The sequence below is a fragment of the Oryctolagus cuniculus genome, chromosome 1 (assembly GCF_051225735.1).
Source record: "Oryctolagus cuniculus isolate XC-2025 breed Fujian yellow rabbit chromosome 1, ASM5122573v1, whole genome shotgun sequence".
In the NCBI taxonomy this organism is placed as follows: Eukaryota; Metazoa; Chordata; class Mammalia; order Lagomorpha; family Leporidae; genus Oryctolagus; species Oryctolagus cuniculus.
In genome coordinates, this window is record NC_142867.1 from 12,844,460 (window position 1) to 12,867,898 (window position 23,439).

General features: G+C 44.7%; 1 protein-coding gene and 2 pseudogenes across 2 annotated transcripts in view; 1 reads left to right on the forward strand and 2 right to left on the reverse strand.

Moving 5' to 3' along the window:
- The first annotated feature begins 2,202 nt into the window (after positions 1-2,202).
- OSBP (oxysterol binding protein) overlaps positions 2,203-23,439 on the forward strand; it is a 42,412-nt gene continuing 21,175 nt past the window's right edge. Inside the window, exons 1-8 of one of the 2 annotated variants that reach the window (XM_089326774.1) lie at positions 2,203-2,708; positions 7,312-7,520; positions 9,134-9,384; positions 14,837-15,035; positions 15,267-15,369; positions 15,998-16,052; positions 16,234-16,365; positions 17,708-18,348. In XM_089326774.1, coding sequence (XP_089182900.1) covers positions 2,341-2,708; positions 7,312-7,520; positions 9,134-9,384; positions 14,837-15,035; positions 15,267-15,369; positions 15,998-16,052; positions 16,234-16,365; positions 17,708-17,830 — 1,440 coding nt within the window. In that variant the 5' untranslated portion in view covers positions 2,203-2,340 and the 3' untranslated portion in view covers positions 17,831-18,348. 2 annotated transcript variants of the gene reach the window in all.
- LOC108177917 (phosphatidylinositol N-acetylglucosaminyltransferase subunit Y-like) lies at positions 19,151-19,478 on the reverse strand (annotated as a pseudogene).
- Positions 19,434-19,906, reverse strand: LOC149128300 (protein preY, mitochondrial pseudogene; annotated as a pseudogene).

Below are 23,439 nucleotides of genomic sequence, written 5' to 3' on the forward strand. Positions count from 1 at the left end.
CATCCGCTGGTTCACTTCACAAATGGCCGAAACGGCCGGAGTTGGGCCCCGCCGAAGTCAGGAGCCAGGAGCTTCCTCTGGGTCTCTCACGTGGGTGCAGGGAGCTAAGCACTTGGACCATCCTCCTCTGTCCTCCCAGGCACGTTAACAGGGAGCTGGATGGGAAGCAGAAGAGCCCAACATGAACAGGCACCCATGTGGGATGCCTGCACCACAAGTGGAGGCTTTTACCTGCTCCAACACAACACCAGCCCTGGTTTTAGACTTATTTAACGTAAGTGAAAACTGAGGCTTGGAGTACTTAAATGACTTTCCCTATGTAGCAAAGACAGGGCTCAATCATATGTATGTTGATTTTACTTTCATAAAAAAAGAAAAAAAAATAATACCTGGGGCCAACGCTGTGACTTAACGAGTAAAGCTGCCGCCTGCAGTGCCGGCATCCCAAATGGGTGCTGGTTCGAGACCCAGCTGCTCCACTTCCGATCCAGCTCTCTGCTATGGCCTGGGGAAACAGTGGAAGATGACCCAAGTCCTTGGACCCCTGCACTTGCATGGGAGACCCAGAGGAAGCTCCTGGCTCCTGACTTCGGATCTGCTCAACTCTGGCTGTTGTGGCCATTTGGTGAGTGAACCAGCGGATGGGAGACTTTCTCTTTCTCTCTCTCTCTCTGCCTCTCTGTAACTCTTTCAAATAAATATACGAAATCTTTTAAAAAAAAAATAGTCTACATGTCACTAAAGTTTTGAAGGATATTCTGTCTCTAAAATTCAACAAAATTTCTCTCCTTTGAAAATCATTTTTTTTAAAGTTTATTTTCTTGACACTGGGACATTGTTGAGAAAAAAATCAATTTGTCTTAGTGTCTAACTAAGAGCCATTTATTTCTACTGTTTGTTCAAACTGGCAAAATGTAACAGGTGCTGGATTCCTGGAAGTGTGGTGTTTTTGGCTACATTTATAACAATAGCTTACAACATCTAAACGTTACACGTTACTGAATCTGTGGCTTCCACAAATGCACGAACAAAATCAATTGCTCAAAAATAACGACGTCTGGCCAGTTAAGCACGTGCACACAACGTGTGCTCCGGACGCTAAAAGCAACACTAGCCTTTAGGTACGGAAGAGACCCAATGCCAAGTGCTGGAGAATCTATTTTCTCCTGAAGCGAGGTCAGCAACTCCTGGGACAGAATTAGTAGAGGCAGACACGGTCTAGAATCAAGAGCTAAGGGGTGGAGAGCGCACGTCGCAGGAGGGGCGCGGGCCGCGGGTCCAGGATGCGGCAGGGAAGCTGCTTCCCCCTCCCCAGAAAGCCAGGCCTTCGGCCCGAGACGGACAGACGAGGCCCCAGATGGGAGATTCAGGCGGAGGTTGACTGTCGAGGGCCGCTCTTTCAGCCCAGGCTTCTCCCAACAAGCCACTATCTGACGCCTTAAGTCAGAAGGAAACCCGACCTCCCACTCTCACATAAACAAAAACAAAAACACCCCCAACATTTGAGAGACTTTCACCACCCACCAACTTCCCAGAAGCTAGACGCAGGCGGGCACGCCCCCAAGCCTTCTTCTAGAATCCTGTTGGTTGTTCCGGCCTGCTTCTCTCTCTGAGGGCCCCTTTCATTGGCTAGCATTGCCAAGCTCCACCTTTCACAATTCCTGGAGCCAATCGTCTCCACTCATCGCGCGACCTCTCCGTTGATATGTGAGTGGCATTCATGCTAACCAGTAAGAAATGAAAGTGAGGTTTTGAAGACTAGACACCTCCCTTTTTCCCTCAACTCGTTCAGTAAATGGTAGAAAAGATTGAGCAGCTGATGCCAACACCAATCCGTAAGGGCGGAAGAGGATGAGGAGAAGAGTGATGGGAGGTGGTGACGTGGCAATGACAGGCGCATAAACTGAAAAGAGTGGCAGGAACACTAGCCAATGGGCGATCAAATTGGTCAGGCACTCCGCATTCTCCCTTCCTCCCAGAGCGCTAGGGACTTCAGAAAAGGACCAATTAGCTTGTGCACTCGCCTGATTGGCCTTCATCTGAACCAATCAACGGAGAGTCTGGCGGACGCGTCCCACCCCGGGCTCTCACTGGGCGGTGTAGAATGACAAGCCCGAGAGAAATGCCAATGTCCAAGAGATCTTCTTCAAGTGACACTCGGCAGCACCAATCGACGACCTCCTTCCAGGCTGCCGAGCCCTCCTCCTCACGGCGGGCCTGGCGGGGCGGGGACGCTGCGCGGCGGCGGCTGATGCGCTAGCCGTGTTGGGCGCTCCGGGTGGCAGCGGCGGCGGCTCTCGTAGGCGGTTCCGGTCCTGTATCTCCGGGCGGCGGCGGCTCATGGCGGCGACGGAGCTGAGAGGAGTGGTGGGGCCGGGCCCGGCAGCCATTGCAGCTCCTGGCGGCGGCGGCGCGGGTCCCCCAGTGGTGGGAGGCGGCGGCGGCGGCCGCGGAGACGCGGGGCCGGGCTCTGGGGCCGCGTCAGGGACGGTGGCCGCGGCGGCTGCGGGCGGCCAGGGGCCCGGGGCCGGGGGAGTGGCGGCGGCGGCGGGCCCGGCCCCTACGCCGCCGGCGGGGGGCTCCGGCAGCTCGGGCACTGGGGGCTCGGGCTCGGCTCGCGAAGGCTGGCTCTTCAAGTGGACCAATTACATCAAAGGCTACCAGCGGCGGTGGTTCGTGCTGAGCAACGGGCTCCTGAGCTACTACAGGTAACTGCTTCCGGGGCGCCGTCACTCACCGTGCCTCCCCCACCGCAGCCCACGGCCCCGGCGCCGGCCCCCTGGAAGGTCGCCCCGGGCTCCGCGTCGTCTGCGCGAGTGGACAGCCCGCGGCCGGAGCCCGCCGTGATGACAGTGAAAGACCCCAGACTGGCAGCCCCCGGCCCTCCGTTCCTTCTGCCCGTTCCTTCTGCCACATCCTTCTGCCCGTCCGCTGGCCTCCCGGGCGTGTGGAGAGCGTTTGTTCTTCCCTTTCTTCCCACCGCCACATGGGTGCAGTTACTAACCGTGCAAGCCAGGCACCGCTGGGGGTGCTCAGAGCCACTGCTGTCCAGGAACTTAGCTCCAAGTCTTGGCCGCCCATGCCCAGCCTCTTAAAACTCAAGGTTATTCGTAGCCCTTGGTGTGCCCACCCTGGCCCCCTCCACGTTCAGGCGCAAGGACACCGCGCGTAGAGTGGCCTCAGCACCCCTGTAATTCCTTATCTCGCCTTCTGCACACCCCGAAATGGAGATCTGCGCTCCAGGGAGGCAGATCCTCCTCCCATGGGAATGATTTCAGTGCTGTGTCCCACATGGCTGTCATCTTTCCGGTTAGTTAGGATTACGTTTTATTCAAGGGAGAATCCGTGTCTTTGGTATAATTACTTCTGTTCGACAGTGTTTATTTTAGAAATGTTGAGTATTCACCGTGTGACCGCAGCATACATGCTGCTTTGGGTTTTCGTGTTGCTGTAGATAAGAGGAGTAAAGAAAGATGATGGGGCAGGACATACACATTTTCTGGGCTTGAACAGTGTGGCTGGATGTTTTGCAAACAGTATTTTGTTGGCTGCCAACAACCACCTGGGAGTTAAGAGGTATTCTCATCTTCCTGATGAGGAAACCAGCACTTACATGGGCCACTTTCCCAACGTCTTGGAGGAGTCAGGGTTTGAAACTACTTCTGTTCACAGCAACATAAAACCAGGTTCCTGTTATATGAATCAGTCAGGTACAAAGGTGTTTGTATATCTGTAGCAAGTAAGTTTACAGGTCATAGTTACTATGTATATTTTAGAAAAGTATAAAAGTCTCCCTTAAGGACTTTGCTTAACCGTAATGGCATTTCTCACTGAAATCTTTTTGGGGGGATCCAAAACACTGATGTTGAAGAGCAGCTCACTCTGTATTTCTTTTTCCTTTGCCAGTAGTCATTCTGCTTCCAGGCAAGAGAGGGTAGACAAATCTCTTTTTCACTGTATTGGCTTTCAGAAAATTTTGAGGAGAAAGTTAAGGTGGGAATTTAAAGGTGTTGATAAGAACACAGTTTTTATCTGTGCTTTAAAGCTGTGTAAAATGCCTTAGCTTATGCTAACTGCTTAAGCAATGTTGATTGTGAGTAGTTGTATCATTTGCATCATTGTACTCATAATTTGTTTTAATTATAGCCCTTTCTAATCATTCAGATTGTCAGTTTAAGGTTCTATAATAAATCCAAAATTTTAGTTTACTGCAGTTTATCCCCCTACTCAAGTACACGTTTTTCTATTATCAGTGACCATCATTTTAATGATAATTGGTTGACTTACATTTTGACTTGCTTCATAAAGTCACTATTAATATTGATTCCCCATTTAAAAAAAATTGTGTATCAGCTGATGGCTTGAATTTATTGCCTTTTCTCAGGGAAGTTCTTATGGGATCCACTTTGTAGGCTAGTTGATTCTTCGATGAGTTTGAGTCTTGATCGGTATTCATTGTGAACATTAATAACTTAGTGGTCTCTTAAACCACTCTTAATTTCTCTCTTAGAAGAGCTAATGGTACCCATCTGACTACAGATAAAACTTCTGAAGCATTCCAAGCCACGGACTAGGAAATATGTCACAGTCTTTGCCAACCAAGATGGTTCCACTTGCAAACCAATCAAGCAGCAGGACCCAGAGTTATCAAATCTAAGGAATACCCTCAAAATCACATTGAAGTATTTCCTAACAACTACATTGGCAGCTTATTCTTCCCAGAAGTTCTTTTGGTCCCCATCTCCCTACTAGAAATATTTAGCCATGTGTCGTCCCTCTTGATTTTCATGCCTCCAAAACCTACATTCTCTTATATGCTGTTTCCAATACTGGTTCTTTTTAGCTGAGATCATGTGCTTCCTAGACCCATCCTCTGATGAACCATCCTTGTGTGCTTTGGACGCTGCTGCTTTCTGTTTACCTGTTTTATACTTTTTTACCTGCCCAGTTGCATAGATGTCCCTTTACTTCAGCCCTTACAGAGTCCCAGCTCTCCCAACAACACCATGTCAGGCCATAGTATTAGTTTTCTTGGCTAGCTTCTAGAGATTAGATTACTATTTGGGCTGGCCTTTTCAGGGAAGATCTTTCTAGCCAGAAAATGCCACCCAACACTGTAGTGCCTGAAGAACTTATCTTGCATCCTGGCAGTCATGTGTTTCCAGCTTCTGCACTAATCATTTATAACCACAGGTGTATCTTCCCCAGCCTCAGCTTGGGAAGTGTTAGGTCGAGTCTGCCTTACTCCCAGGGTTCCATGCTGTTTTTTAAACTGCTGCAGACTTTATGATTTGGAAAAGGTCTTTATTTCACAAAGATGATCCAGGCAGAAGAGATTGCTAGGCAGTGGTTTGTGAAAAGTGCCCGTAAGGAGGAATGTGATAGAAGGTCCAAGTGGCTCCCTTGGAGCAGAAAGCAAGAGTAAGCTGTCCTGTCAGCTGTAGGTCTATAATTCAGCCTGCATTATTCATAATGTAACTGAAGCTTGGGGGTGGGGAGGTAAGAATAGAAAAAACAGGGATTCATGTTACAGTGTGGCAGGTGCAGGGGATGGAAAATGGGCCAGTCCAGGGAGACCCCTGGCTATCACATACTGTTCATTTGTGCGTTTGAGGGAAAACCAGTTTGATGGGGCAAAATCAACAACAGCAAATCTGACATCCTGAGCACAATAAACAAACCTCAAGTGCACAGAATTTTAGTGTGCAATGATAGGGTATATGCTGTTTCCGGCATGCACGAATTCTGGATGTGCCAGGTGTATTTGGACACTTGGCTCCACTGAAAGGGAAATGGCTCTGTTTTCTACTGTGGCAGTTGGCAAAGGACTTTGACCTCTTTATGTTCCAAGTTAGGCAGGGAAAACTGCAGTCTCAACATGCAGGTTCCTGGGCATAGCCAGCAAGTGGTGGAAAACTTAGCAGTTTCCACTTTACATTCTGTTATGCTAGGAGCTTGTTTTTTTTATTTTTTTATTTTTTTTTATTTTTCATATGAAGTGTCTAGCTTGTCACCATGCAGTGCTGTAAAGTTCAAAAGTTAGTCTATTAATAGAACTGTCAGTCAGTAGAGATTGAGAAAATTTTTACACCCAGTCTTCTGAGAGCAGATCTGCTGAATCTTTCCTAGCTATTAATAGGATGGCTTAGGAGCTCCCACCAATAGAGGTCGGTGGACCTTGGGAAAGAGCATTTTCCAGAAAGAGTTAACCACCTGGTCATTCTTTCATGAATATTCTTTCTCTCCCCTGCTGCAGAAAGGGAATTATTCTTCATATCATTCGAGCCGTAGCCAATATTTAATACTCTCAATGTTCTACTGTACCTTTTTACACTTCTGCAATTTAACTCTAAGCATGGTGTTGCATTTCTCATTTGGGCTGAGTTATAGTGATGGGGATGGTTCAGTGTATCTAATGAAGCTATTCTTTTTTTTTTTTTTTTTTTTTTTTTTTTTTTTTTTTTTTATTTTTTGACAGGCAGAGTGGACAGTGAGAGAGAGAGACAGAGAGAAAGGTCTTCCTTTGCCGTTGGTTCACCCTCCAATGGCCGCCGCGGCCGGCGCGCTGCGGCCGGCGCACCGCGCTGATCCGATGGCAGGAGCCAGGAGCCAGGTGCTTTTCCTGGTCTCCCATGGGGTGCAGGGCCCAAGCACCTGGGCCATCCTCCACTGCACTCCCTGGCCACAGCAGAGGGCTGGCCTGGAAGAGGGGCAACCGGGACAGAATCCGGCGCCCCGACCGGGACTAGAACCGGGTGTGCCGGCGCCGCTAGGCGGAGGATTAGCCTACTGAGCCGCGGCGCCTGCTAATGAAGCTATTCTTAAGGAATGAGAACCTTGTATGAAATTTTGTTGCATGAGATGAGAGAACACTTGATCATTTTCTAAGTAAAAAGTAATTCTCGACTGCACAAGGGAACAAGGGAGCTCTTTGAGGTAATGGAAATATTCTACCTTTCGATTGTGCTGTTGGTTAGACAATTGTATACATTTGTCAAAACTCACTTAGTTGTATACTAAAAATTGCTGAATTAATTTGCATGTAGCTATCCTATTTTTAACAGGTTAATGATGAAAAGAACAGCAGGGCAATAAAATCTGACCCAGAAAATACATAGGTTCTGAAAGGAAATTCCTGCTGGTTGTTTCTTGAATTTTAGGGGGCCATTTGAGGGAAATGTGACCAGAACTTGCTGAATCCTTAGAATACCGTATTTTCCAAAAGACTAGTTATGAAAAGAAATGGAATATGCTGATGGATAAATCATCCATCACCTTTATGTTTAGCTTAACTTTGTTTTGCTATTACAGATCAAAGGCAGAAATGAGACATACTTGCCGTGGTACCATCAACCTAGCCACAGCCAACATCACTGTTGAAGACTCCTGCAACTTCATCATTTCCAATGGGGGTGCCCAGACCTACCATCTGAAAGCTAGCTCAGAAGTAGAGCGGCAGCGCTGGGTGACAGCCCTGGAGCTGGCCAAGGCCAAGGCTGTGAAGATGCTGGCAGAATCAGGTAAGCAGCAAAGAACACCATACCTGGGGAGCTTTCTGTTTGCCCCTTTATGCACAAATCTTTTGTCCCGCCTTGTGCTGTGTCATTTGATTATTATCTATCTCCTAGATGTCTCAAGCTTCTCCACATCATGCAGTATTTCTCCTGGAGTGGTGGTTCTCAACTGGGGCCAATTCTGTCCCCTGCCGGGGGAACATTTGGCAAGTCTGGAGACATTTTTGGTTGTCACAAGCTGCTGGCGTCTGGAGAGTCCAGGCCAGGTTCTGCTGCTACATCCTACAGTACATACAACAGCTCTTCCCCCCTCCCCACCACATAATTATCTGGCTGAGGCTGGAAAACCACTGTCCTACTGGCATACAGTTGTGCTGATGCTTTTAATGACAATTGACTACCTTAAAATTTTGAGAAATAATCATTTTATTGCTAGATCAGCCTTAGGATTATAATAACTCACAAATTGTATCTACCCATACCTTCTCCTGACATCTTCTTACTTAACTGTTTGTTGAAACTATTAAGTTGAAACAGTAGTTAGCCAAAAACTCTAAATGATACTTTCTATGAAAAATTTCCATTTTGCAACATTTGCTGCATTAAAAAGAACAGTCTACTTATGTTTTGATTTTTCTCAAGGAAAACAGTAGGATTTCTCCCCTGAGGTAGTGAGCTTGTTCACTTAGAACTGACCTGCTGACTTTTGTTATCTATCTTATCCTGTGTCATTTCCTATACTGCATTTAATATCTATTAAGCAGTGGAAGGAAAATTGGTCATTTTATAAATTTTTTGCTAACAGATTTTATTTCGACTGGCTTTGCTCCTTTGTCTGGCAGATAAGTCAGGTTTATCTTTACTTCTTTTGTCTTGATTTTAGTGCTGTTGTTCCTTTGCTCCTGCAAAGGAAGTGACACTTCTAAAAAAGCACTTTGCAGTTACAAAATGTTAAGTATAAAGCTGATAGAAGAAGGCACAACATAATGATTGTCTACTTGATTTCTTAATAGAGAGCTACTTAATATAAGGCCCTGCATTGCTTTCATGGTTGTTGTAGTGTCAAGTGAGTTCATGAAGTTCCTGAACTCTTTCAGAAAAAAAATTAATTAATGAGCCTTTTATTGATGTGGACTTGGTCTACAAAGAGCTAGACTATGATTCTCAATTTACTTGATACAAAGACTATTGATCACCCAACAGATGACCATGGATTCGTGATAATCACTGGCATAGACTGGAGTGGAACCCTCAAACTAGGGTTAAAAGGCTCAATAATGCATCCCTAATTTCAAGATTTATTCAGCTTTTCCATCCCTTTCTCCAGGTCAGTGTTTCTCTGATTTCACTGTGCATCAGGAATACCTGGCAGCAGGACCTTGCCTCACACTGGCTAGATTAAAAGTGTCTGGGAATGGGGCCAGAGACTTTACTCCCTTAAGAGGCACCCCAGGTGTTTTGATGCAAGCGGTCTGTGGACCAGTGTAAAGAAACCATCTGGTAATGTCAGGCCCTCAGTAAGTGAGATGGCACAGCACGAGCAGTATCAGTTTGCTAGTTGGCAGAGTTAATAGGTTGCTGATTCTAGACTCACATAACTGACCTTTCCATCCCTAAAGATGAATCAGGAGATGAAGAGTCTGTCTCACAAACTGACAAGACTGAGCTGCAGAATACCCTCCGCACACTCTCCAGCAAAGTAGAGGACCTGAGCACGTGCAATGACTTGATAGCCAAGCATGGCACAGCCCTGCAGCGTTCCCTCAGCGAGCTGGAGTCCCTGAAGTTGCCTGCTGAGAGCAACGAAAAGATCAAACAGGTCAACGAGCGAGCCACACTCTTCAGAATAACCTCCAATGCCATGATCAATGTGAGTGCAGATGGTGTCTGTGTTGCTTTCTGATTCTTTCCCTCTTTGAAACGTAGTTCTTCCCAAGTGCTAGAAAACTGTATCTGATAAAGCCCAGGACATTAGGTACTGCTTCACTGCCCAGGGGCTTTAAGTTACATTGTTTGTTGCACTAAATAGAACAGGCTACACAGATGGAATCACCTTCATGCTGTGCTCAGTTGGTCAGAAGGACATTGCTGCAGCCTAGGAGTGGGTTAGGCCAAAGTTCCAGACCTGCTTCTGCAACCAGCAGGCCATCTGATAGTGATAGTAATTCAGTCTCTTAACCTCTCTGGGTTGTGGTTTTACTCATCTATTTATTGTCAGTTATAATCTGTTGGAACTAAAAAATCTCCGTGGGTCTTTTCACCATGGTGAAAAAGTTTGAACTATAGTCCTATTTTGCTAAAGTATTCTAACGTGTAGGATGGTAAATGGGGGCTGGCTCAAGTACTAGTGAGAATTGTAAAATACTGGTTAATCTTGTCTTTAGTCCTTGATTTCAGGTAATTCTATTGATAAGACAAAATACTCAACTTTGGGCACCTTTCTTTTGAAAAGAAGGGACAACAATGCTGTTTACTTGTGACTTTGACTTTGGAGAGCTTTTGTTGGTTTGCCCAATATTTTAGCTGTGTGGGTACAAGGCACCAGGTAAACACAAAGCACCACTGGTGCATTGTTAGGTATGAAATGATTACATGGCTTTAATAGTGCAGTTTTTCCCATACTGGTAACTGATTCTCACCTGGCAGGTTGTTTTAGTTACCTTCCACATAAAAATGCTCAAAGACATTTCCTAAGTGAGAGTAATATAATGTGAGAAAGGGTTTATTCTGGATAGGATTTTGTTAGTTTGTTTTGTCTAATTAAATGGGATGAAATTACCTCACCAGAGTCAGATTTTCCTTTGTATAGAAAGTGATAGATCTGCTCAGAGCTAGTTTAGTTCACATGGCTTCCTGTGACCAAAGGAAAAACCTGTTTTTTCTCATATAATTCTTTTGTTACTTAATGGGAAGTTATGATAACCTTTATTTTAATGCCATTTTCTGAAGTGTGAATACAGCTCTGATTCACAGTAGTAGAAAGAGGACAAATTATTTTCTCCAACTTGGGGGTTGCAGGGAGATTCAGTATCTTCTAGGACCATTCAGCAGATCAGTCCTGATGTTTGTGAAGTCATTCCTGATGTTTGGTCCATGTTCTTTTTTCCAAACTGATGTCTTTTGTAGCAACTGTGTGCTTGTTTTTTGGTTCTTTTGCGATCAGGGAAACCTCTTAAATCATAAAAGTCAATCAACAGTAAATAAATATACTTTTAAAAATGTTTATTTATTTACTTATTTATACAAGAGACAGAGTTCTCCCATCCGCTGGTTTTTACTCTCCCAAGTATCTTCAGTAGCCGGGGGCTAAAGCCAGGAGCTGGGAACTCAATCCAGACCTCCCATATGGGTGGCAAGGACTCAAGTTACTCCAGCCATCACCTGCGGCCTCTCAGAGTGCACGTTAGCAGGAAGCAGGAATTGGTAGTGGAGCCAGGACTCTAACCTAGATAATCTGATATGAAATGTGGGGGTCCTAAATGGTGGCTTAACTGGTAGGCCAACCTGCTGTCCCAAGTATATCTTTTATTTTTATTTATTTTTTTAAAAAGATTTACTTATTCCTTTGAAAGAGTTACACAGAAAGAGAAGGAGAAGCAGAGAAGAGAGAGAGAGAGAGAGGTCTTCCATCTGCTGGTTCACTTCCCAATTGGCCACGATGGCCGGAGCTGTGCCAATTGGAAGCCAGGAGCCAGCAGTTTCTTCCCGGTCTCCCACCTGGGTGCAGGGGCCCAAGGACTTGGGCCGCCTTCCACTGCTTTCCCAGGCCACAGCAGAGAGCTGGATCGGAAGTGGAGCAGCCGGGACTCGAACCTGCGCCCATATGCATGTAGCAGTGCAAGTGGTGGCTTTACCTGCCATGCCACAGCGCTGGCTCCCCAAGTATGTCTTTTAAATAGCCCAGCCCAAGACACAACAGTCTTCTGAGATAAAAGGTTACCTTTTATCCATGTTGGGTGCGTATCCCAGGCTAGGACAGTTGTTTTCTACTCTGATGTGCAGAAAACATTTTGCTGAATAAAATACCCCTTCATAAAACTAAAACTTTAGTTGGATTTTTCTTTTGAAAATGTGCTTATCTTTGTTCCTCAGGCGAATTCTTCCCCAAGTTCTAAGTGTGCAAGTTCTAAGTGTTCTTGTATTAACAAGAACATTCTGTTGAAAGTCAGAGTTAAGTTTTGTTTTCTTGTTCTGTTCTGCCTTGGTGAACTACTTGTGGCCTTTCCATAGCCGATTATTGCTTGAAATGCATTTTTTTCTGTGTTGTTTCCCTCATACCTTTTAGGTGATGATACAGCAAGGCATGTAATAATGTATGTCAAAAATTATCATGTTAGTGCATTTCAGTCTAAACAGGCAATTAAGTCAAAGGAGGAATATACCTCACTCAGTTCCTTGATTACTTAGGGTACCTGTATAGTTTTTCTTACTACCAAATGAATCTAACTAGGGGAGCAAATTTGAAACCTGTATTCATTTGCTATCTATTGACCACCTGCTGTTTATAGGCACTGTGCTAAGGGATATCCCTAAGGGTCAAGGTGTGTAGTCCCTTCCCTCAGAGATTATTATTTAGTGAGAAGACAAAGAAGGAAATGTATCATTATATAGTGCACAAAGTGCTGTGTAGAGGTGTGATGGAGCACATTGGAGGTGTTCAGCCCAGACTAGGAGGATTCGAGAAGGTAGTGCCACAGCTTCATTCAGAAAGATAATGGAGAGTCTTCTGATGAAGAAAGGGAATGTGAGCTTGAGGCCGGGAATCCAGCTATCTCTGTCACCTATCTGTATATCCTGGGGCAGCCTGCATCTTCTGTGACTTCAATTCCTTATCTGTAAACAGTGATGATGTTAATAGACCATCACAGGATTGTTGAACGTCTTTATTAGACAATTGATTTGAAGTACTCAGCAAAATGTCTGACAAAGAATTGTCTTCTGTTAAGTTTTAATTATGATCAGTGTTGTTAATGAGGAATAAGGTAGTAGTGTAGCATATGTGGGTTCCTTCCTCACCTCCAAAGCCTGGGTACTGCTGGTAATTAAGTATTAGAGCAAGAAAATAGCTAGAGATGAAACTGGAGTTAACTGAGTGCTGGCATGCAGGTTATGCTAAGTGAGTAGAGGATTAGAAGAAGATGAGATCAACTTTGGTGTATTCATAATTATAATAGCTAACACTTTATTGGATGTTTTTTATTAGCCTGATATGGTTCTAAGTGCTTAATATGTAAAGCAACAAACGTTTGAGATAGTTACTATTGTTGTTTTCTGTGTACATATTAAGAAAGATGTTCTTCTTTGTTTACAGTGTGATAGCAGGATGGAGCTGTGATTTGAACCCCAACAGTCCAACTCCAGAGTGTATACTCTGTACTGCCTCTGAGTATGGAGGATAGAAAGATGTGTGCAGGTTCCAAAAATATTTACAAATAATCATTAGGATCTGATAATTGGAGGTAGGAAAGGAAGCAAAACTAAGGAAAGGCTATCCCTTAGGTTTCTGATTTTTTTTTTTTTTTTTTTTTTTTTTTTCCTGATCCGATGGCAGGAGCCAGGTGCTTCTCCTGGTCTCCCATGCGGGTGCAGGGCCCAAGCACTTGGGCCATCCTCCACTGCACTCCCTGACCACAGCAGAGAGCTGGCCTGGAAGAGGGGCAACCGGGACAGAATCCGGCGCCCCGACCGGGACTAGAACCCGTGTGCCGGCGCCGCAAGGCGGAGGATTAGCCTAGTGAGCTACGGCGCCGGCCGGTTTCTGATTTGACCAGCTGAGAGGACCCTGGAGCTGTTCTTGGGGTAGGGAATATCAAAGGGAAAAGCAGAGTCCTTCAGGGAGTGTGGTGAGTACAGTTTGAACCCATTCATTTTGAAGTTAACTTAAATAGGCAATTGGATGTTCTAAATTGAAACTCAGTGAGTGCTGGGCAGGAATTACCAATTTAGTAGCCATTAACCTATACGCAGTAGTTGAAATTCGGGGAGCCAATATTGTATTCACCTTTTAGTTCCTGTGAAACAGAACACAACTTTTAAGCTTACCTTGCCTCCTACTATGTACAAAGCAGCTAAGTTAAGAACTAGAGATCTGTGTGTGAATAAGATAAATTTTGTCTTTAAGTTGCTCATAATCCATCTGGAGTGGTAGAAAATCAGTCACGAAACTGCCATGCATGTGTAAAATAGAAGTATGTGCAAAGTGGTAAGGCAAATGTAGAGAAGACATTAGCTCCTGAGGGGAGGTGTCACAAAGGAAGTAACATTTGCCGTAGGTCTTAAAAAATGAGTAACCGCATTCTCGGCAAAGTGCATATCATATACTGAAGTGAACAGGCCTGAAAGAAATCTGTCTCTAAGAAATGGTGAACAATTTGTAGCAGCTGCTTGGAGTGGAGGGTACAAGGCAAGTAGCTGCTATATAATGTGAAAGGCTCTTTATGTTCATAACCAGGAATTAGTATTTGGTCCTAATATTCACAGGGAGTGCATGGAGAGATTGGTCAGAAGTTTTACTCTAGATCCTTTCTTTCATTCCTCAAGTAGGCTTCTGATTTTTAAGGTCAGTTATTGTTTTTAGTGACCAAAATAAGAAGAAAATAAGTTCCCCCCTAATTGGTCTAGTTCAGAGCATTTTCTCTGTTTTCAGAGTCTGAATTTCTTAGCTTTAGGTCACTGAAGTTTATTAAAGAACTTATTGAAAACATCCTATGCTTTTTTCATCCTTTGTTCAGTTGGTAGAGCTCTTCTTTTGGTGCAGTTCACGTACGTACGCTCACCTGGCATTTAGTCCTCACGACCAGGAAAATACAGATGACCAGACTTGTGTGTTTGGCACAACAGTTAAGCTGCCACGTTAGAGTGCCTGGCAAGTGCCAGCTGTGCTCTTGTTTCCAGGTACCTGCTAATGCACACCTTGGGAAGCAAAGGCGATGCCTTAGGCAGTTGTGTCCATGCCACCCTCTTTGGAGACCTGGATGGCATTTCTGGCTCCTGGCTTTGGCCTGGCCTCGCCCAGCCCTAGCCATGACAGGCATTTAGGGAGTGAACCTTTGGAGGGGAGCTCTCTTTCTGACTTAATCTGTCTGTCTTTCTCTGCCCCTCAAAATTTTAGAAAAGCTTTAAGAAACATGAGAGCCGTGTTCACTTTTTTTGGGGACTTGAGCTTAATTGCAGCTGTCCCTGATACTGTAGAATAATAGGGCAAGTCTTTTAATGTAATTTGCCAGCTAAAGTTCCCAGAGTAAGGTTACTGACTGGGCTTACAGAAACCTGAGAGGAGTCTGGCGACTTGAGGTGACACAATCAACACTTTCTCCCTACAGGCTTGCAGAGATTTCCTCGTGCTAGCTCAGACCCATAGTAAAAAATGGCAGAAGTCGCTGCAGTATGAGAGAGACCAGCGCATTCGACTGGAAGAGACCCTCGAGCAGCTGGCAAAGCAGCACAACCACCTGGAGAGGGCCTTCCGGGGAGCCACAGTTCTGCCTGCACATACCTCTGGCAGCGCAGGTTCTGGTAAAGGTAGGCGCTTGGTGGCGCTTGGGGAGACCAAGCCCTGTAGTTTCCTGCAAATGCTAGAAGAGCTCCACATTCTCAAGGACTCGCGTGTAACAGACTGGAGCTGCTTATCTTGGCTTCCCCACTGCTTTCTCTCTTTTATTGTATGTTGTGGTCTATATTTAAAAGAATCTGCTATCCCAGGCATTTGGTCAGTGTAACCAAAGTAAACAAATAGGGCTTTTCTTTTTATAGATCAGTGTTGCTCTGGCAAAGGGGACATGAGTGATGAGGATGATGAAAATGAATTTTTTGATGCCCCTGAGATCATCACCATGCCTGAAAATTTGGGACACAAGTAAGTTGTTATTATAATTATTTTTTAAAAGGTTTATTCTTTATTTATTTGAAAGGCAGAATTACAGAGAGAGAGGTCTTCCATCCACTGGTTCACTCCCCAAATGGCCGCAATAGCCAGAGCTTGGCCAGGCCGAAGCTAGGAGCCAGGAGCTGTTCTGGGTCTCCCATGTGGGTATAGGGACCCAAGCACTTAGGCCATCCTCCGCTTTCCCAGGTGCATTAGCAGGGAACTGGATTGGAAGTAGACCAGCCAGAAATTGAACAATTGCCCGTATGGGATACCAGCACTGCAGGCAGCAGCTTAACCTGCTACGCCACAGCGCAGGCCCCAAGTAAGTTACTCTTGACTGGCAAAGAAAATGAACATACCTGGCCATCAATAGGTTAGAAACATTTTAGGAGAAGTATCATAGTGTCAGTGTTTACTGGAAAACTGTCAACTATTTTAACATAAAAAAACATTCTATGTAGGTATTTAAATGCATGCCTATTCTAAGTGTCATCATTTGATCACCCATCAATAAGTTTGTACATGTACTTGGCATTCTGTTTTGTAAAGAAATGTCAAGGACCAAACTCTAGTTCTGATCTTTGTTCTCGTTCTCCCACTTTTCCCATCCATACAGACGTACTGGCAGCAACATCAGTGGAGCCAGCAGTGACATCAGCCTTGATGAACAGGTAATTCTTACAAGGGAGTTAACAGAGGTGAGGGAGTTGGGGTCTGAGTCCCAAGAATTTGTTTCTGAAGTGCTAAGAACAACAGAAAATACTGTTTTTTAAGCATGGGGGAAGGGAAGGTTATAAATAACAGATTTTCTGTTCTTTGTGGGTGATTGAATGGCTTTGTTTTTGTTCTCAGTACAAGCATCAGCTGGAGGAGACCAAGAAGGAAAAGAGAACCAGAATACCATACAAGCCAAACTATAGCCTGAATCTGTGGAGCATCATGAAGAACTGCATTGGGAAAGAACTCTCCAAGATCCCCATGCCGGTGAGGGTCTTGCACACCCAAACTGTTAGGCTGTCTTCTCAGCTTTAGTGGGAAGAGTGCTGATGTGACATCCCATTTGTGTAGCATCTTGTGGCATGGTCTTTATTACCCTTATAGTCATAAATTGGCTGTTAAAATTAGTTGCTTTAATTTTGGCCATGAGTCTGATATGTTCCTGGATCACCTAGAATCAGATACTTCAATAACAGTTATTTGTGAGCAAATTCCTATACTGGAGACATGCAAAAATAAAAACAGTGTGCTGTTTTCAAGATGTAGTTAATTTGAAAGAGACAGACCTAGGTGTAGATATGGTGGTACAGCAGGTTAAGCTGTCACTAGGATGCTTGCTTCCCATGCCAGAGTGCTGATTCAGGTACTGGCTCTAACACTTGCAATCCAGTGTCCTGTTAATTGTGCCTGGGAGGCAGCAAGTGATAGGCCAGGTGCTTGGGTTCCTGCTACCCTGCTGGGAGACCTGGATAGTACTCTGGCTGTTGCAGACTTCTGGGTAGTAAATTAGTGGATGGAAGATATATCTTTATTTTTCTGCCTTTCTCTCACTCTACCTTTCAAAAAAAAAAAAGACATGAAAACAAAAAATTCAATTTTTTTATTATAGTGTTAATGTTATAGAACTACTGTACATACAAAGGTTTAGGGAACACAGAAGCAAAAGCAGCTCATTCCAGCCAGGAAGTTGAGGACCATCTCTATGGTGAAGATGGCATATAGGCTGACCTCCTTGGCTCTGATCAGGTCATCCTCCAGCGTGTCCACATTGTTGCCAGTGATCTTTTTAAAATCCCACATGTAGTCATGTCTCTCTTCAGCTTAAGACCCATCAGTAGATCTTAGTTGCTTTCTTTTTTAAAAGATACATTTGAAAGGTAGAGTTACAGAGAGAGAGGGGTAGACCGAGAGAGATCTTCCATCCACTGGTTCACTCCCCAAATGGCTGCAACAACCAGGACTGGGCCAGGGTGAAGCCAGGAGCCAGGAGCTGCATGCGGGTCTCCCATGTGTGTGCAGGGCCCCAAGCATTTGGGCCATTCTCCGCTGCTTTCCCAGGCTCATCAGCAGGGAGCTGGATCAGAAGTGAAGTAGCCAAGACTCAACTCTGTGCCCATATGGAATGCCGGCAGTGTTGGCATGCAGTGGCTCAGCCCCACTATACCACAATACCAGCCCCTAATCTTCGTTGCTTTGAGTGTAGTCCAGATACTTTAGGGAACCCACTTGGTATTTCTTCCCAATGGGCAAGGCTCTGCCTTACACATCTGGGGTTCTAGTCATTAGGATTACCTTCAGGTTCTCAAAAGTATCTTGTGTTTTCTCTCAGGACTTTGCACACAGTCTTCTTTCTGCCTGGACTTTCATCAATTCACTGCCAACTCAAGCCACTTTTCTTTTGCTGTTCCTAGTACCCTTTTCTTTGGAATTCAGCTATCGTGTTGTTTCTTGAAGCACACCTTCTCCAGCACCTCCAGTAAGCATGAGATGTCTGTCTCCTGTGCTCTTACATCTGGGCAGTGCTTGTTCATTTCACAAGCATTGACTGAGTACCTACTATTTGCCTGGTGTTGAGCCAATATGTATTAGGTATAGGTTCAATCTGAAGAAACAAATCCAGAATGTATTGCTTTAAACCAGGGTTTTAGCTCCCTGCTGGTATGCCTGGGAAACCAGCAGAAGATGGCCCAAGTTCTTGGACCCTGTCCCCTAAATGTGAGATCCAGAGTTCCAGGCTCCTGGCTTCAGTCTGGCCCAGCCTGGGCTATTGCAGCCATTTGGTAGTGAACCAGCTGATTGCAGATTTCTCTCTCTTTCTGTGTGTATGTGTGCATGCGCGTATGAGGGCGTGCATATGTATGCGTATGTCTCCTCCCTCTCTCTTTAACTCTGCCTTTCAAATAAATAAATACATCTTTTAAAAACAATAAAATAAAGCAGAGATCTGCAAACTAAGGTCTTCAGGTCAAATCTTGATGCCATTTCTTCGGCCTGCAAGCTAGGAATGGTTCTTATAAGTGGTTGAAAAAAAATCAAAAGTTTGTGACATTAACATTCATAAAGTTTGGTTGGAACACAGTGTCCTCATCCACTCACGTCTTGTCGTGGCTCCTTTCCTTCTGCAGCAACAGCACTAAATAGTTATGACAGACTACATGGCCCTCCCAGCCTGTTTACTATCTCACCCTTTACAGAAAAAGCTGCAACTTCTGCCTTAAATAAATATTGGCTTAACTCATTCTTACTAAAATCCAGGGTAGGTGGTCCTGTACTGGCACTGTACTCCATAGTGTCAGGACCAGACTTCTTTCTTTCATTTTTTTTTTATGGGAAAGTATCATTTTATTAGTAATAATATAAGAATTTGATACCAAAGAAATGAAGGTGATTTTACAAGCTCAGAATTTTTGTTAAGTACATGAAATTTCCATTTTATTGTATAGTTTTATGCTTACACTAGTTTAAATGCATTCTCTATAACTATATCAACTTAGGTCCTATGGGATTATTTCGGTCATCCCCACCATGTGACTTTACCAACAAGATTGAAGCTAAACAAACAAAATTAGAAACAGCAAACTTTTCGATGAATGTGATAAGAAATGGTCATCAGATGATGACTAGGGGTGTTAACCTCCAACAAGATACTTTGTTACAAGGATCCTTCTAACACAGCCATTATGTCAGAAGCTTCAAAGCACGGGGGCTGTCAGAATTATAGTACAATAAAAGAAGTTTCTCTAGCTTAAATCTCTTGTAGGCCCAATCCTGAGAAGTGAGGCAAAGCATCTTTCCTACAAATGAAGTGTGTCTCCAGCATCCACCTGATTGAACTTTCAGAGATGGATGCCCAAGACATATCATAAATCTGTGTACCACCGTGGCTCTGGGTGCCTTAGTTATGGCTAAAGAGTTTAATACCCATACACATCTGAAGGCGGAAGAACACATATAGTAATCAGCAGGAGCTGACTGTAGAAGCAGAGGCTGGTGCTGCTGGTGCAGCCCTGTGGGAAGTTCTCTTCCACAGAGGCCAAGTAGAAAAGTCCTAGAGAAATCAGTGGAATAAGGATGGTCAGAGTAGGAAGAGACAGAAACATTCTCTTCTCCCACTACTACCTGCCACCGTGTTTTAAAAGGGCTATGGTATTAAGAACATTTAGTTGTTGTGGTTTTTAAAAATTATGATCTAGTGCTGCTCTGTTTCTTCCTGCTTCTTTTGATTTGTCATCCTTGCTGCCTGTGGTATCATATTAGGGATCCCATCAATGATTGGACAGGCTATTCCCAACTCTTCATTAATCAATTCATTTGTTGATGCTTCATATCTGAGCAACTTCTTGGACAGGGAGCACACCAGGAACTGCAGCGGCACTCGGTGGAAGGCACTGGGCAGCGGCCCCGCCCTCTCGTTCAGATCTGCCAAGGGTCTCGACCTGGTGTACCCGCAGCACTGAGGCCAGCCTGCCGTTTGCTCCACTAAGCATGGTTCGGCTCTGGCTTCTTTCTGTCCTGTTGCACTGCTGTTTCACCTGAGTTCCTAAGTCTGAGTGGTAGCTCCACCTGAAACCATCAGAATCTCGTTCCAGACATCTAGAAGATGGATAAAGAGGATGAGCAGGCTCAGCCTTTTCAGTGTTTCTTGGAAACTGTATAAACTGTTTTCACTTAAATCTCTGTCAGCAGAACCTAGTTGTATGGCCCCAGCTAGCAGGAAAAGAGGCTGAAAACGAGGACTTCTATTCTGGATACCATGACCTAGTCAAAAATTGGCAGTTCTACCAGTTGTAAATGAAGGGAAGAATGGATTGGGGGCAGGGGTGGCCGCCTGCAAGTTCTGTCCACAGTCAGGTGTTTGGCATACAGAAATACAGAAACCATTCTCTGTCTGATTGGGACTTACGGGACAACGTGGTTGCTGCCTCTTCAGTGATGGTTTTCCTGACAGGCAGGAGCTATGTCTAATTGATCTTTTACTATTTGATCCTTAGCACAGTGCCTGGTATATGTAGACCATACAGCAAATGTTGAATTAATTAATTAATTGGGTCTTAGAAAACAAGCTTATATGTAAGTATGTAGAATTTTTTGTTGGAAAAATGTTGGCTTCCAGCCAAGAGAAAGACATCAGTAAATATACTGGAGAAACACAAACTTGTCTTATTGGGGACCTGAAAAGAATCTCTACTTGCCGAGGGCTTCAGGCAGCCAAGGCAGATCATTGCAATCTCATAAATGTGGTTCCTGTTCAGAAATAGCTTCTGGGTCTAGGTGACCTCCCTGTCCTCCTTTACTGTTTGTTCCTTGTTGACATTGCCCTTAGGAATGTGCAATCCTGTACCTGTTTGCCTGCAACTCATGTCCTCACGCTTACCCTGTACTGTACTGTGTCACAGAGAAGCTGATCTCTCTAGGCTATATTTTTCAGGCTTCTGTGTGTGCTGCAGTCTGGCTGGGCTCCACCAATACAAGATAACAGGAGGAGATTGCAGCCAGGAGGAAGGATGTTTCTCCCGCTCTGTGCCCTTTGAGACAGTGCTCTGGCAGCAGCTGTGTGGCTCTGGTTTTTGCTGGACAGGCCTTCCCTACAGCCTACTAGAGATTTTACCTCCCTGCCAGATCCCCCTCGCCTCTGGGCTGCAATAATACCAACTGTTGTTCTTTATGGTTTCTCTAGACTACCAGTGGTTATGGCTTCCTGCTGTTGCTAATCTCTGGGTTATCTTTTTTGGCTGCCTAATTCTCCATCAGCAGTATAATGAATTCCCTGCTTCCTTCCACTTTAAATACTCAGATTCATTTGTTTCCCTGTTTGCCCTCTGAATGACAAAATGACCATTATAAAAAGCTTGGCACTTTTAGAGATACTGTGGTTTCTGGAACAGCTGTGGGACCAGGGCTGTGTGTGTGTGTGTGTGTTTGTAAAGCAGCCATAGCTTAAGGATTCTGTGCTCCTAGTCCCAGGCAGAGTTAATATGTATAGTATCCTCCCATGGACTATACCACTGATCCCTGTTTCCCTGAAATTGTGTGGCAAAGATGCTTCATACTGCCTGAAATTCTGCAACTGAGAAAGTTTGTTAACACAGTTAATAAGCACCTTCTTTTAAAAATGCCCTTCATGATTAGATTTTACCAGCTTTGCAATCCTACACTGTGCACTTGTCTTATACTGCTTGTCTCTATAGAGAAGATAGTTTAGCATGTAGAACTCTGTTTGGTGGATCCTACTTCCAAAAAGCTAAGCATTCTAGTGTTGGTCCTCTGTTCATGGGAAAATGTACACAGAAAAACATTTGACATATTTCTCAAAAGAAAAAAGCAGATTCTGGTGTATTTTTTTAAAGTATATAAAAATGGGCCACAAACATGAAAAATGAGTAGTGGTTTATTAATAGTGGTTATTGATATCATTTTGAGTACTCTTTTTCACTATACTTTACCGTCAGTTTTTTATAGAGAAAATTTCAAGCTATTAATTTCATAATTGACAGCAGACAGTTCAGCATTTCTTTCTTTCTTTTTTTTTTTTTTTTAATTTTTTGACAGAGTGGACAGTGAGAGAGAGAGACAGAGAGAAAGGTCTTCCTTTACCATTGGTTCACCCTCCAATGGCCGCCATGGTGATCAGCACCACGCTGATCCAATGGCAGGAGCCAGGTGCTTCTCCTGGTCTCCCATGGGGTGCAAGGCCCAAGCACTTGGGCCATCCTCCACTGCACTCCCTGGCCACAGCAGAGAGCTGGCCTGGAAGAGGGGCAACCGGGACAGAATCCGGCGTCCCGACCGAGACTAGAACCCGATGTGCCGGCGCCACAAGACAGAGGATTAGCCTAGTGAGCCGTGGTGCCGGCCCAGCATTTCTTAATTGACAGCAGACAGTAAACATTAGGATAGTAAATGGCTCAGAGATTGGTGGGTAGCAGGTTAGACAAAAATACAGAAAGAGAGGTGGGATATAAGAAAAGTCTTGTGTGTGTTTTTTTTTTTTTTTTTTTTTTTTTTTTTTTTTTTTACAGGCAGAGTGGACAGTGAGAGAGAGAGACAGGTCTTCCTTTGCCGTTGGTTCACCCTCCAATGGCCGCCGCTGCAGCCGGCGCACCGCGCTGATCCGATGGCAGGAGCCAGGATCCAGGTGCTTTTTCCTGGTCTCCCATGGGGTGCAGGGCCCAAGCACCTGGGCCATCCTCCACTGCACTCCCTGGCCATAGCAGAGAGCTGGCCTGGAAGAGGGGCAACCGGGACAGAATCCGGCGCCCCGACCGGGACTAGAACCCGGTGTGCCGGCGCCGCAAGGTGGAGGATTAGCCTATTGAGCCACGGCGCCGGCCTGAAAAGTCTTGTTTTTTTAAACTAAAATAATTGCTTAAGGCCACTACCATTCTATAACAAGACTTTTCTTTTCCTTCCATCCTCTGTTTTCTGTACTTAGAACTCAGGCTAGTAACACGCAGGCTCATTCAGCTGTATTATTGATCACATAAACTTTATGGGCTAACTTGGGAAATCTAGCAAATTTTGAAGTAGTAAAGTATTTAAAATCTCATTTAATTTAGAATCTTAACTTCTGAGGGTAAGCAGTGTAAACAATATCTCTTTTGTTCGCTTCTTCACACCCAGTCAGTAACATCGGGTTTGACACACAGGTGGCCTCAGTAAATATTTGTGGAATGAATAAGACTTGGCAATTGTCTAGTTCAGAGTGGAAGCTAACTTTTGTAATATATTCTTCACTAATCAGGACATATCTATACTTATAAATTTTTTTAAAGATTTGTTTATTTATTTGAAAGGCAGAGTAACAACGAGAGAGAGAGAGAGAGAGGCAGAGAGGGAGAGAGAGAGAGGTTTGCTTAATCCGCTGGTTTGCTCCCCAAATGGCCGGAATGGCTGGAGCTGGGCAGATCTGAAGCTAGAAGCCTGGAGCTTCTTCCAGGTTTCCCATGTGGGTAAAGGAGCCCAAATACTTGAGCCATCTTCCACTGCTTTCCCAGGCACATTAGCAGGGAGCTGGATTGGAAATGGAGCAGCCAGGACTTGAACTGGTGCCCTTATAGGATG